This window comes from Bactrocera neohumeralis, chromosome 4, assembly GCF_024586455.1.
Source record: "Bactrocera neohumeralis isolate Rockhampton chromosome 4, APGP_CSIRO_Bneo_wtdbg2-racon-allhic-juicebox.fasta_v2, whole genome shotgun sequence".
Taxonomy (NCBI): domain Eukaryota; kingdom Metazoa; phylum Arthropoda; class Insecta; order Diptera; family Tephritidae; genus Bactrocera; species Bactrocera neohumeralis.
The window spans coordinates 35,372,222-35,386,409 of record NC_065921.1 but is presented as its reverse complement, the minus strand read 5'-3'; the positions used below and the strand labels follow the sequence as shown (position 1 = coordinate 35,386,409).

Sequence of the window (14,188 nt, the reverse complement as noted above, 5' to 3'; positions counted from 1 at the left end):
TTCTTACTTGATTCTCCGTGCTCAGCAACTTTAGCTGGTCGTTAATCAAACTGTATTTGGCGCTCTCTTCTTTACGCAACGCTCGCTCCTTCTTCAGCTCCGGCGACCAAAATGTCTTTATGCTGTGCATCGAACTGCCCAACTTTTGGTTTGTCAGTTCTAACTCTCGCTTAAGTTGGCCTAATTCGCGCTGCAGATCTGTATTCTGATGCTGTAGATCGCCCAGATACGCTCGATCCGATGATGGTAAGCCTGTTTGATAACCTGAAGGAAGCAAAATCATAAAAAGTACAGTGCGTTTGAAGACAGTTAAGAAAGTATCTCATCAGTAGTCATTTTTATATAATTTTAGGATTTCATTGCTGGTCCACGTTACTCGAATATAGTCCAAATTTGAACCCTGTCACATTTCAAAGCACTTACCTATAGGATTGGGGCTCTGTCGCGCCGAACGTCCGTACAACTCGTCCTCCAAATACAATCCTCTCTCGAGAGACCTATCGCGTGAGCGATCGCGTGGCTCACGTATGGGTATAAATTCACGATCGTGTGGATCAACCAAGCCACCGCGATCCAGCGACTGGTATCGGGTTCCTGTGCAAAAGAAAAGTATATACCAAATCTTATAAGTAAATTCTGCATTCCTAAGTAATTCATGAGAGACATATTCAGGTAATATAGGCAAATTTCTCAAATTAAGTTGAAAGTTGGCATCATGACATCAATTTTGTGTTTATTATAAGTAATTAGCGGTTAAACGCTAATTGCCAGTTAACTGGAAATTAGTGTTGAGAAATTGCCAAGTTTTTGGAGTGTAAGAAATACAATTTACTTACTTGGATAATCCATGGCGTGTGACATCGGCGGTCTGCTGGCACTCCGACTCCGATGGTGACCCGCACCGGCTGGACTTGTTGGCTCATCCATGTCTCTATAGTATGGACTGCCCATTGCTGTAATTCACACAATTATGACGATGATAATAATGAGGGTGATGTGGCTAAGGGATGTGATACGTGTGAGTAGAGAAAAGTGATTGTGAGAGGACTATGGATGTGGTCATGGTCGGTGGTCGGTGGTCGGTGGTTAGTGGTTAGTTGTGGGTAGTAAGCGGTGTCATTTGCTGGTGTTCGCTGGTAAAGGCGTTTTCATTTCATTTTTGGGCTTGGATGGGTGATTCAGTGTGGAACTAGGTAACGTATCAAAATAAACAGTGCATTGGGGATTTATCGCATTTTTCTGGAATTGCTAGTACGTGTCAAAGCATTTAAATGATCGCTTTCAAAATATTAAAATATTTTAATGTGTGTGAAAGTAATAAACAAAATTAAAATTTTAAAGGCTAAACGAAAATTATATGCAAATATACATGGCAACGCTATCATGTTTGTACGAGTATGAGTATGTTGTTGCTGGTTGATGAAATTTTGCAACAAAACAAAAGGCTTTTAATTAATGGGAATACTAACGGAGCACTGAAACAAAAATAGGCCACTAAAAGTTCTCTATACACTTTTTACAGTTTAACTAATTGGAAAAAGCGGTAAGTGTGTGTGTGTATGTGTGTGTGTGCATGTTGGCAATGCTCATGTGATGGGCGTGCATTGAACTCTTCCTGTACTGAGAGCGTTATTTTCAAAAATAATGAAACTTGTGTGGCGGTGTTTGTAAGTTTGCGCCAACGTGCGTGTTTGCCTGCGGAAAACTACTGGTTGACCTCCCTCTGGATATTTAAATTATTGCTTTGGGATTGCCTTTCTTGCAATGAATAACGGCGTGTGGTACGTCAGAGCGATATTATCGAGTTCCACTTTAAAGGAACATTGGATGTAAACAGTAATTTTATTATTTCGATAAGGGCCGCCGCTGGCAGAAAAACAAGCTCAGCGAATAATGACTTTCTACTTCCGCGCTAGGAACAGAGTCGACTTAACTAAAATTTGCTCGGCGGCCTTAAGCGCCACTCAAACATTGCCGTTTATTTTGAGGAGCTAAAAGAGTGACCCGTCATAGTTTCAATCATTGATAAGGCCACTATCAGGTTTATTAAATTTCTGCTTGCGTTCAGGTTATTAGAAACAAGAAAAAGCTTTCATTTCGGCTCAAACGATGCTATAATACGCTTCACAGATGCATTCTTTATAGCAAATAGGGGTATAGAAAGCACTTTATTCTGATCTTTGTTCAGTCAGTTTGAATGGCAGTAAGCTATAGTAATCTGATCTGAAAAATATGCTCGAATATTTCATCGTGTAGATATATTGTCAAAACAACAATTTCCAAACAAGGACTTGAGTTGAAACGGACAGTTTGTATGACAGCTATATGCCAGCTATATGCGATATCGGCGATTCCGGCAAAACAGCAACTTCTTAAAGGGAAAATGACGTTTTCAAAATTTCAGACTGATATCGCGAATCTGAGAAACATATACAGACGGACGGTTAGGCGGACATGGTTAAATCGACTCAACTTGTCTTCCAAGGATTTATTGCCACTGCAACATATATACATATAGTAAGTAATATAAATATCAAAATGGCGCATCAAGTGCTAATTGAGCCCGATAGGGCTGCACTTCTACCTAAGTAATATAAGTCTTAACTCTCTTCGGGTCCGTTTCTGCACTTAAAGACGGTCTAAGCAGTTTAAAATCATTGATGGAAGAGCTACTACTTACTTTTACTACCTTATTAGTGACCCGTTAACTACCCACATAACATATTGCAAACGTTTTTTATTACCATTTCATTAAAAAAAAAGTAAAATTTTACTCCCTTGTTTGAAAATCAATTGAAATTGAAGTATTTTGTGGGTGGAAATCGTCAAGTTCCATTAACGAAACAATCTAACCAAATTATTCAGCTCTTTGGTTCATCCGATTAAGCATGCTACTGCTTCATTATTTTGGTAAAGTGAAAGAGGCTTGCTCTACTGTTCACCCTGATGTATTTGACAGAAACCTGAAAGTTATTGAACTTCCCCCAAGTTTAGTCTATCTAGGAAGATTCAATAGAGTTAATATAATATTCATTGATGAAGTTGAAGTATACGCAGTATCCCTCATCACCCCGGAAGATTATTGCGCGAGCGTACTAAAGGGTCGCATGTCACATTACAACTACATACATATGTGGAATTAAGATATTAACACTTTGAGCCCCGCGTGCCCACCCGTGGTCATTTTTTTTCTGTACCGGTGGACCTCATGCTGATGAAGGGTTGTGCTTTAGTTGACAAGCTGGTTTGTTTGTTTTTGTTTTATTGATTGTTTACTTAGTTTTATTAATTTTTTGCGATTGAGGTGACTTTGTGATATTTATTTTTGATAAACCAAATGCATTTTTGTTGTTTTTTTTTCTTTTTTTTTGTGACCAGCGGTGGTCACATTGTCCCATAATGAAAATGCACCAATGTCCACGGGTGGTCACATTGTCCCAAATCGTCAAAACATAAATGTCCACCGGTGGTACACGCGGGGTCAAAGTGTTAAGTGAGCAATCGAAGAATGCTAACACGCTGAAACGAAATTTCAATCACTTTTTAAATAAATTTAAACTTCAGCTTGCTCTGTTAGTGTTTGTAAGCAGCAGACTTTAGACATACATATGTCTAGTTATAAGAATCGGCCAAATACTTTGTAGATTTTCCTTGGCTACACTGAATCAATATGCTGCGGCTAGGAGAGTCTTTGTGAGCTGGGAGAGGGCACAACATAAGGCGCGGTGCATTCCACGTTTGTTACTCTAATCTAATCTACCCTGAAAATACGGCTGGAAAGTAGGAAATGAAATTCTGGTAAAGTGTAAGCTCTTTATATTTTTAATTCTCAGAACACAGGGGTATTGTTTTTTATTTATTTATTATTTTTTTTTTTTGAAGTTTAATGCATTTCAAAAAATTATTGTTTAGTAAGTCTGAAAACTAATTCTTGTTGGAAATTTAAAGATCTACAAAAAGGTCAGTTGATAATTGTTTGCAAAAGTCGACTTGTTCAAAAGCTATTCGAGCTCAAAATCCAACCTTAAATCGTAAGTGACAACCAGAATTTTTTGGTCATATTTTTTCTTGCCCACCCCAGCATATCGTCACTGAAAATGCAAAATATCTTAACATCACTTTTCATAAGTTTACAGGCGAAAGTAAAACGAGATAAGAGAACCACTGATATTGAAACAAATTTTAATTTTGGTTATAAAATGGTTATATATTGGATATATCTGGCAGCGGAAGCTGAAAATTTTTGCTACATAAATGTAATGTGATGTAGTAAATCGTAAGCCTTAAAAACTCATTTTCGATATTTTTGATGATACGTTGTTTTGCATTTTAGGTGACGATACATATGATGTAATTAATGTAAATGAGTGGCTAATGCAATGAATGGCTGAGTTGCTGGGTGGGCATATGTATTTTACTAACCATAGTTGTAATCCAGTTTGCCGCCTTAATTTGTTACGACACAACGAAGGAACAGTTATATAAGTGTATGGCGACTTGTATGCGACACGCCTTGCAGCAAACCAACGCGTCGCACCCTCTATTGGGAAGGAATGTTTACTACTTCTAAACTACATTCGATAATGAAAGTCGGCATTTTTAATGTGTATGTATGTGTGTGTGTGTGTGTGATTGTTCGTGTTTTAGTTGGCAACAAATTGTCACATAATTAATGAAATGAAATCGAACGAAAAGCGTTAATGTATGCGCCAAGCGATGATAAATGCAACAGAAAAATGTTTCATGCGCATGCGTGATGTAAGATAAAATGAATATTAGGTTCAAGTTTGCAATCGTTCGTTATTCAAAGAAAACAATATCATAAATTATAATGTACGAGTTTATGTTCATATACAATAATAGTTCAATTCGATTTATTTACTTAAACTTAAAAGTAAACGACTGCGAAAACTCTTACTTGACTACGTAGCAATTATTCTATGATGTATAACTATTGTAAACAACAAAAACAATATTATTATAATTAAATTTACGACTATACTGCAACAACTTACTGATGGAGAGAGTTTATAGTGAAGTTGATTGAAACAAGGAAAAAATACACAAATAAAGATTCTTCAAAACAAGAGCTCGATTTTGTGCCTTCAGTTTGCACGAAAGCTACATATATGATAAAGTTGTCCGCTCTAAACAATTCCTTTACATATTTCAGTGTGCTTTGGGCAATAATTCGTGCTTAATTTCGTGAAGATATCTCGTCAAAAAAAAGTTTTCCATACAAGAACTTGATTTTGATCGTTCAGTTCAGTTTAATGGCAGCTATATGCGCTAGTTCGATATCAGCAGTTCCAACAAGTGATCAGCTTATTAGGGAGAAAAAGCCTTGTATCAAACTACTGAGTAATCCGCGTGTATACAGACAGACGGACACAGCTAAGTCACCCAACTCGTCACGAAGTTTATATACCATGCATGCTTATATACTTTATATGACCTCAGACATTTGCTTCTGGGTGTCACAAACTTCGTAGCAAACTAAATATAGGGTTCAGGGTATACAAATTATAAATGGTGACAAAATTGCCTTCAGTATTTTGTGCCTAAAGAGAACTCCTGTTTAGATATCAGCATCAAAATGCCTGTGAGAACATACAAGGTCTGTCGCAAAAGAAACAGAACTTTTTAAATATAACTGTTTCTGATGGCGCCACCTATTGGTGGGTATATGAAATAAAAAGCATGATCTCTTGTTGACATTTCGTAAAAATTTTAAGACAATTGGATAACTACAATCGATATTATCAATCAAAAAGTGACAGCAGCTTTTGGTCATCGGTCGTAAAATGCAAAGAGCAAATATTAAGTGTATCGAAGCAGAAGGAAACTACTTTGAATAAAAAAATATAACTTTTGAAAAATATTAATTTTTCGTTGTTTTTTTTAAGAATCCTGTTTCTTTTGCGACAGACTTTGTACTTTGGTCTTAAGCAGTAACTATAGATAAATGTGTTTTTAGACGTGTTGTTTTTAATGAGGCAATGGCTTTTTCGGAGTTGGACCTTTTAACAGCTGTTACTTGTTTATACAAGGTGTTTTCCAAAGTAAACAGGACTTTTTGAATATAGCGCCCCCTGGTGGCGCCATCTATATGTCGACTGGTGCGTTAGTATCTGCTTTCTCTATCGATTGTCCAATGAGAATTTCATGAGATTTCATGGATTGGAAGTGAAGTTATTGCGTTTTAAGTGTCAGTATGTTTGTGTTATCGGTGCGAAAATGAGCTTCGAACAAAGAGTCAACATTAAATTTTGTTTTAAAATTGGTAAAACTTTTACCGAAACGTTTCAATTGATGAAAAACGTTCATGGCGATGATTGCCTATCCCGTAGCAGTGTGCAGGAGTGGTTTCAACGTTTTCAAAGTGGCCATCAGAACATAAATGATGATCAACATGTGGGCCAATCAAAATCCGTGATCACCGGAAATTCCGTGGAAACTGTGCGCGAATTCATCAAAAATCAGGCGAAATCATCATTGAAATTCATGGAAATGGAATTGAACATCTTCAAAACAACGATTTATCGCATTTTGACCCAACACAAATTGACTAACGACCAAAAATTTCCCAGAATCCAACATTCGAAGGACATTAATAAAGAGGTCAAAAAGGACGAAAACCTTCTTTACAATATTGTGACTGGTGACGAAACGTGGTGTTTCCAATATGATCCCGAAACAAAACGCCAGAATGCTGAATGGAAGGCAGCGGACGAGCGGAAACCCAAAAAATCCCGCATGGAGAAGTCAAAAGTGAAGACAATGCTTTTTGTTTTTATGATTCCAAGGGTATTGTCCACAAAGAATTTGTTCCACCCGGCCAAAACGTTAATGCGGTATTCTATCTTGAAGTTTTGAAGCGCTTGGTGCGCCGTATTCGAGGTGTTCGGCCCGAATATCGCGAAGATTGGCGTTTGCTGCACGATAATGCGCCGTCTCATCGATCGACGCTTGTGACCGATTATTTGCACAAAAATCACATTTCAACCATTAACTACTCCCTGGATTCACCTGATATGGCACAATGCGACTTCTTCCTTTTCGGAACAATGCACTTGCCTATGCAAAGAAAACGTTATGCAGACGAAGAGGCCATTAGCTGAAGCTGTATTGAAGCAGAAGGAGACTATTTTGAATAAAATAAATTGATTTTGCCGAAAAAACCATTTATTCTGTTTTTTTTTTTAAGTTCTGTTTACTTTGGAAAATACCTTGTACTTTGTTTGGCTTGTCACTTTATAATAAGCAGATTTACTTCGGAAAAACGTTTGCAAATCGTTCAAACGTATTACCAAAATTATGGTTCGAAAAAGGATGAAGGACACTTTGGATTGAATGGGTGTCAATGGCCGATTAAAAGTCAAGTGTCCGTAGTGGTTCGCGGTTGCGCTTATTCTGTTCGGTGTTGGTCCTGTTGATTTGTCTTCGTCCTTATGCTTCATTATGCATAAGTTATTAAAAAACATTATCTCATTTGTAGTGATGACATTCGGCAAAAAACTGTTGAAACGCTATTACATTCTCATTTTGGTGTACCCTATGGGCAGGAGCCCCGTACACGATTGATGCCTTGGAAGAGAATATTCGAAGTATTATTGCTGACATTTGACCCAATTGTTACAAAAAGTGGTCCAGAATTAGGACTCCTGGCTCGGACCAGTCGCAGTGCTTACTTGTCTCAAACAATTTTCGAAACATAATGACAAAACCTTATCATTATAATAATGGTAAATTGTTAATAGCTTTCAATACTTTTTTATTTCTCCTTGAAAGCCACATTAAAAAACACACTTTATATAATTTGTATTCTTTATTATCCCGAGCAGCTTCCGTTATAACCTTATCAATTAATTAAACTACTCTCATTTTCACCAAAAGCTCCGCCATCAGTAAATTTTATAAAAGAGACATAAATGAAAATGGAAGGAAATAAAATATGCACTAAATTAATTGCTATAAACTATACATTAATATTAATTTAATATTTTGAAAACTGTTGTTGTGCAATTTATAACTGTCAGTGTCGCAAAGTTATTTGCATTTTAACGGTAAGTAAAATATTTGAATTCCGTTATATTGAAACAACGTCACAAGCCAATTCCATGTGTTCCCTGCTGCACGTAAGCAATTACGAACGTACCATAAATACCATAAATACGAATACATACATACATACATAAGAATTTGGCATTATTTTTACGGGTTAATAAAATTTCCAATATAAATATGCATATTTTACGTTCATATATTTTCGAAACAATCATTGACATGCCACGCGGCGAGGTCAAATGCGCAAAACGCACACGCACACGCACACACAAACGCGCGTTGTTTGGCGGAAATCACTTTTAATGGGCTTCAATAAATTTTGTATGTGTGTGTGTGTTTGTGCATATTGATTCATGGCCTCACTGCGAAATCTGTCTGTGCGTGAACGCAAACAACGTAATACGCCAGCGCAGCGCATGGTCACGTGTGCACGCGTCTGTATGGAAAATATATGACAGTAGATATTGTAAACATAATAACTCTTAATTTAGATGCTCAATTAAAAATTTCAATCCAATTCACCACCAATTCTCTATGCGTCCGATTTTCTCTGTTCTTTTTGTTTTTTACTTAACGGCAGGAGAAGAGAAGTTAAGACACGCCTAATTGCCAGAGTTAAAGCATACCGCTAAACATAAAACGGTAAAGATAATGGCAATGTTATCACTTTAAGTAGAATTTGTTGCACCAAAATACTTCCGAGCCATTTTGAAATTTTGACGTTTGTGAGAATCTCGCTGCGCTTCGGAAAACGTTGCCGCATATTGAATTTATTTTTAGGTCAATTTAGTGCTTCTGTTGGAACGGTTTTTATTATTCATCAGAGATATCATATTTCTTAATCTTTATTTTGATAATATCAAATAAAACCGCAATGATATATTGAGGTTCGCATAAGCCACTCGGTGCTCAAAGGTAAAAAGTTTGGCTCGGACTGTGTATCAGAATCTAGTAGTAATCACAAGAAAAATTTCCAAGAAAAAAATCAACTATAAATATTTCGCTCCATACTTAGTACTACAGACGATACTACAGACGCATGAGCTATGACCTCTTGTGACTGGAAAGAACTACAGCCGAATGAGCTGTGACCTCTTGTGACTAGAAATAAAAGATATGGATTGGAATGACCTTCAGTTTCAGATGTCGTCTTGATACCTCACTAGATCTTTGTTCGAATCGAACTCGATAATATCCGTAGTCACGTCTAAACGATGTTAGTTGGGCACCTAATAAGAACTATATGAGGACTTTTCTGAGGTTCAAAAACCAAAGCCTCTTTCACGCGAGTCAGATGTGAAACAAAGGTAGAAGCCATTACCTCAAGTTTAAACCAATAAACATCAAGGTAATAATAACAAACAAACAAAAAATACGAAATTACATATAAAGTCGCTGGTTGAAATTAGTGTAAACATTTGACAGACATACGGTTAAACCAAATAGCTTAAGACGTCTAAGCAACATAATATTTTATAATAGCTGCCTAGAAAGCAGGGTTTTTGTAATCTCCAATTTTGCTCTATTTGTAGCTACATTTGAAACCTGAAATTTCTATTCGGAAATGCTAATCGGAACCTTTCGGAAGTGTTCGCTTTGTAAATGGATTAATACAAGTTTCGGTTAATGAAGGCGAGTTAAGGTTCCAATTAGTTGAGTAAAACCTAGAGGATGTAAAAAGAATCAGTGCAAGAATAAAAAGGAAATTCAATAAGTCTTCAATTGGGCTTCCCACTAATTACCGTTATATTACATTTTTGACTAAATATTTAGCAAATTTTGTTTTATTTCAGAATATTGGTTTTAGACGAAAATAAATCTGAAGATTTGCCCTTTTGATCATGTAATGTATCGTGGCGGTCCAATTTAACTTCTTGAAGTAGAAAGAATGTAAGGGTTCTAATTAGCATTGGAGCAACATCTCTTTTTAGAGAGAGGAGACAAGTGTCACAAGATATTTAATGCCAAATAGTAAAATAATCATTGGCGGGTATAAACCAGCAATCGAATATATGAAGGCTATTTTTTAAGCATGTGGTTTTCAATTCGGCAATCATTTTTTCGGTATTGGTCCTTTTGACAGACGTTATTTAATTTATACTCAGTTTGGACTGCCATTTCATAATGAGCGGACTAACTTCGGAATAACGCCTGAACATCGTGCTAACTTATTACCTAAATAATGGTTCGGCTCGCACGATGCTTTGCGCACAGCGTCCAATATTCGGTGGACATAATCGCCCCGCAGAGTCGTAAATTTGTAAAACAGAGTATTGCTCAATTTGGAGGGATGATAATTCACAAGCTGTTGTTGAGACGACCTAAAATTCTTGAAGAGTAACTGTTTGGTGTCCTCTATGGATACAGGAACTCATTAGTCCACATATCTTCCAAAATTAACCCGTCCATAATGTTACAGTCAATGGGGTTATAGAGCCATATAATGGGTTGTCAAAAAAGTCTTGCGGTATTTTTATTGAATTTTTTTTTTTATTGAAATTGAAATGAATTTTTGATGACTCATGCCCAGCTCTTGACCAATGCTGCGGCTGCTACTATGCCGGTCACTTTCGACCAATTCAGCGATTTTATCGCAATTTTCGACGACAGGCCTTCCGGAGCATGGCGCCTCTTCGACCACCTCTACACCAGAACGAAAACGTTGAAACCATCGTTGTGCGGTGGAAATGGAAACTGTATCGGGTCCATACACTGCACAAATTTTATTGGCGGCTTGAGATGCATTTTTGCCGTTATCGTAGTAGTACTGTAAAATATGCCGTATTTTCTCTTTATTTTGCTCCATGTTTGCGACGCCATAACTCACGAACGACTTAAAAGAAACGACAATCAATCAAACACGTGTTAGCGCGTGAAATGGTATAGCATGACCCGATGCGACGAATAAAACTAGAACTACGCGCTTTCAGACTATTGACAAACTATTATATTGACTTTTCATGCATGAATTGAAGGAAGGAGCCTCAAAAGGCGGTGGCACATGCCATACAGCCAACGAAACAATCAATTTATTGAAGGCAACCTTTGGTGAGCACATTACACTCCAAGATCTTGCGGTTTAAGAGGAAGTGTGTGAAAATTAGGCCAATCGCGGGCGTCATAATGGCAGAGCCTTATATTTATTATAAAGCCAAATTCTTGACCATAACATTAAATTATTTCTTCCAGAAAACCACATGTAAAAAACACCCTATATTTAGCGGTCGGTGTTTCATACAACTTTCACCCAACTATATAAATTAACTGTTGCTTTTGCTTGCAACGTTTACAAAGAGAGTAGAGTTTATAACTACCGACTAAAGCCGTAACGAATCGAACACGCTCAAAATAGCTTTAGTACAAAAAATGTCTTATAATATACTTATAAACGGATCGAAAGTACATATTAGAGCCGATTACGTTCAAAAAAATTCAATTGCTTTGCCATTTCTGTAACACATTCCATACAATATATTACTTTCAAAGTTCTATGCGGAGCAAACCAGTTGATCTGTCGTGTCGGGTGCGAATGGACTAGCAACTTAACATAACACAACTTCTTCGTATGTTATAGCTTAGGCGTCAATACTCTTAATACATATCTTAATAGTATACTAAGTGCAATTTAATGACTAGTTAAACACAAATTTGCCTTGCGTGCAGTCTTGCATTGAAATCCTGCTTCAATAAAATCATAATTGCTCTATTTGCATTTTGCACTGGTCTCAACTCATATACATTATCAGCGGCTACAACTCAAAAAACGAAAACATCTCAAATCATACATACATATGTCTGTAAGTTTATGTAATTAACTAATAATTTAATTGCTTGAAAATATCACTTTTAATATTTGGTCTTCACCTAGGGGACTTCCACGTGCACCGTAGTCTCGTGATGGCGACCGATCTACAGTTGGCAATTCCGTGAGCCGCCTTGAGCGACCCGGGCTACGAACACCAGAGCTAGTTACAGGATTGTAATCGTCTCGTGACATAATCTGCCGCGGTCGGTCCGCGGTTTCTCTCTCGCTTCACACTGCTCAGGTTATGTGTTCTGTTCGGCTATATGTTTTTCTTGTTTTCGTGAATTTCGTCTACTCTCTTGTTTTGTGTTTTCTTTTTCGCTCTGCTCCTCTCCGCTTTCACATATACGAGTACAGTAGCTTGTATATATATATATATATATATATATATGTGAGTATGTGTGTATATATGTACGAATATGTGCGATTAGTTTTTATAAGGCGACGCAAAAAGTAACTATATAAATCTGCTGTAATAATTTGAAATTTTTTTAGTTTTTTTCTTTTTTTTTGTTTTTTTTTTGGTTTTTTATGTAATTCGTTAAGAAGTTTCAAAAAACTGATCCTAGTTTAAGCCCAATTGGGTGCTAAGTACAACGTTTACAGAGTGATTTTGTATTTTGTTTTGTTTTAGATTCTCTTTTGTTTGCTTCCTTTATGTATTATTTGCTTTTGCTTTTGTTTTTTTTCTTTGATATTGTATCTGTCACGTTTTTCAATCTGCAAATGTAACAAAAAGAAATACGACAGCATGAACGAAAACGCAAACTGTATTCTGCATTGTCTGCTAAAGCAAGCTAAAGGCTAATTAATATAAAATGACGATGACTTTTTAAGTAATCATCGGTTTTAGCATACCATGTACGGATATAACGAGCAGATGAAATCAAAACCAAAATTCTGCAAAACTAAAATTTCTCGAAGTACAGTGGTCAAAAAATAGTAAGACTTTTGTTTTAAATTTCTCTGGGAAACCTGAAACTTTCGGAATGTTGGAAAAGGCCTTCATTGATAATTGCTTATCGTGAACAAATGTTTTTGATTGGAACAAATTATTCAGAGAGGGTTGGGAACTTGAGAATCGACGGTGTGGCGCACTCCGAATTCTTTCCGACCAGCCAAACTGTGAACAAGAAATACTATTTGATTGTTGTGTGTCATTTGCCCGAAGCTATTCGTAAAAAGAAGCATGAATTATGGGCCGACAACTCTTGCTTTTTACACCAAGATAAGCATCGTCGCATACTGCATTGATTCTTCGTTGGTTTTTCGCGCAATCTTCAACAAATATCGTGCCGCAAACACCGTATTATCCTGATTTAGCTCCGTGTGACTTCTGGCTATTCAGCAAACTCAAACCACCGCTCCGGGGAAACCGTTTTTAGTCCATTGAAGACATTAAACGTGAATCGTTACGCACATTGAAAACTATTCCGGAAATTGACTTTAACAATATTTTCGAGGAGTGAAAAAAACGTTGGCACAATTGGATTGGAGCCTAGGGGAGTTGCTTTTATAGGGACGGGGTAAATTTTAAATAATAAAGTACGAGATTTAAAATTACGAACAAAGTCTTACTATTTTTGGCCATAGGATGGATTACTTGGTTGATTAGAGGGGGACGATAATTAATGGGAATTTAGGGTGATCGCTTGCACTTAAGTCATGAATAGTGCCTCAGAGAAATTCGAAATTCTTAGCAGAGTATATATATATATATTAGCAATGCAGTATATTCCAAGCAGAGCTTTTTGCTATTGGGAATGCCGCGCAGCTAGCCTCGAACATATCAGCAGGCAACTCCTGAGTTAATATCTACTTGGACAGCCGAGCAACATATCATGGCAATAACCTCGTTTTGCATAAAAGTATCCTGGGAGGCGGCAGGGCGGCAGCGGATATTAGCGCTAGGAACAAGCGGCTTCATTTCTAATGGATACAAGGTCACAATGGCATAGCGGACAAGATCACCAATCATCCGAAAACGTGACCAATATTGATAAGCCCATTTATTGTCTATGCGACGATCTGGACCGACAGGATCTGCAAAAGTCATTTCTAAAGCGTTTGATCAGAAATATAGTGCACAAAGTTTGTACTTGCACTCGATAGAAGGGACTGTATGAACATACTTGAAATGCTTACTCGTCAAAGACTGATGGCGGTGCACGCTTGCAGAAAGGGGCTGGCAGATCGAGAGTATGTTAAGCGCCAGGTACTACGGAAACAATGGAGCACATATCTCGCATTAGCAAGGCATCGCTTCAAGCATTCGGAGGCTCTACTATATGGGGCACTGGAAAGGGCATCGTTAAT

The 14,188-nt window shown here is 37.2% G+C and overlaps 1 protein-coding gene across 10 annotated transcripts in view; it reads right to left on the bottom strand.

The window, feature by feature from the left end:
- LOC126755091 (plectin) overlaps positions 1–14,188 on the bottom strand; it is a 132,550-nt gene that overhangs the window by 95,728 nt on the left and 22,634 nt on the right. For all 10 annotated transcript variants that reach the window (XR_007666454.1, XM_050467413.1, XM_050467412.1 and 7 more), the window contains exons 3-7: positions 11,932–12,592; positions 4,423–4,571; positions 837–953; positions 424–594; positions 8–264 (exon numbers count right to left, since the gene is read on the bottom strand). Coding sequence is in view for 9 of the 10 variants with exons in the window: in XM_050467413.1 (XP_050323370.1) it covers positions 8–264; positions 424–594; positions 837–951 (543 nt within the window). In the remaining variant the exon portion in view is untranslated. The remainder of the gene's footprint in view (positions 1–7; positions 265–423; positions 595–836; positions 954–4,422; positions 4,572–11,931; positions 12,593–14,188) is intronic.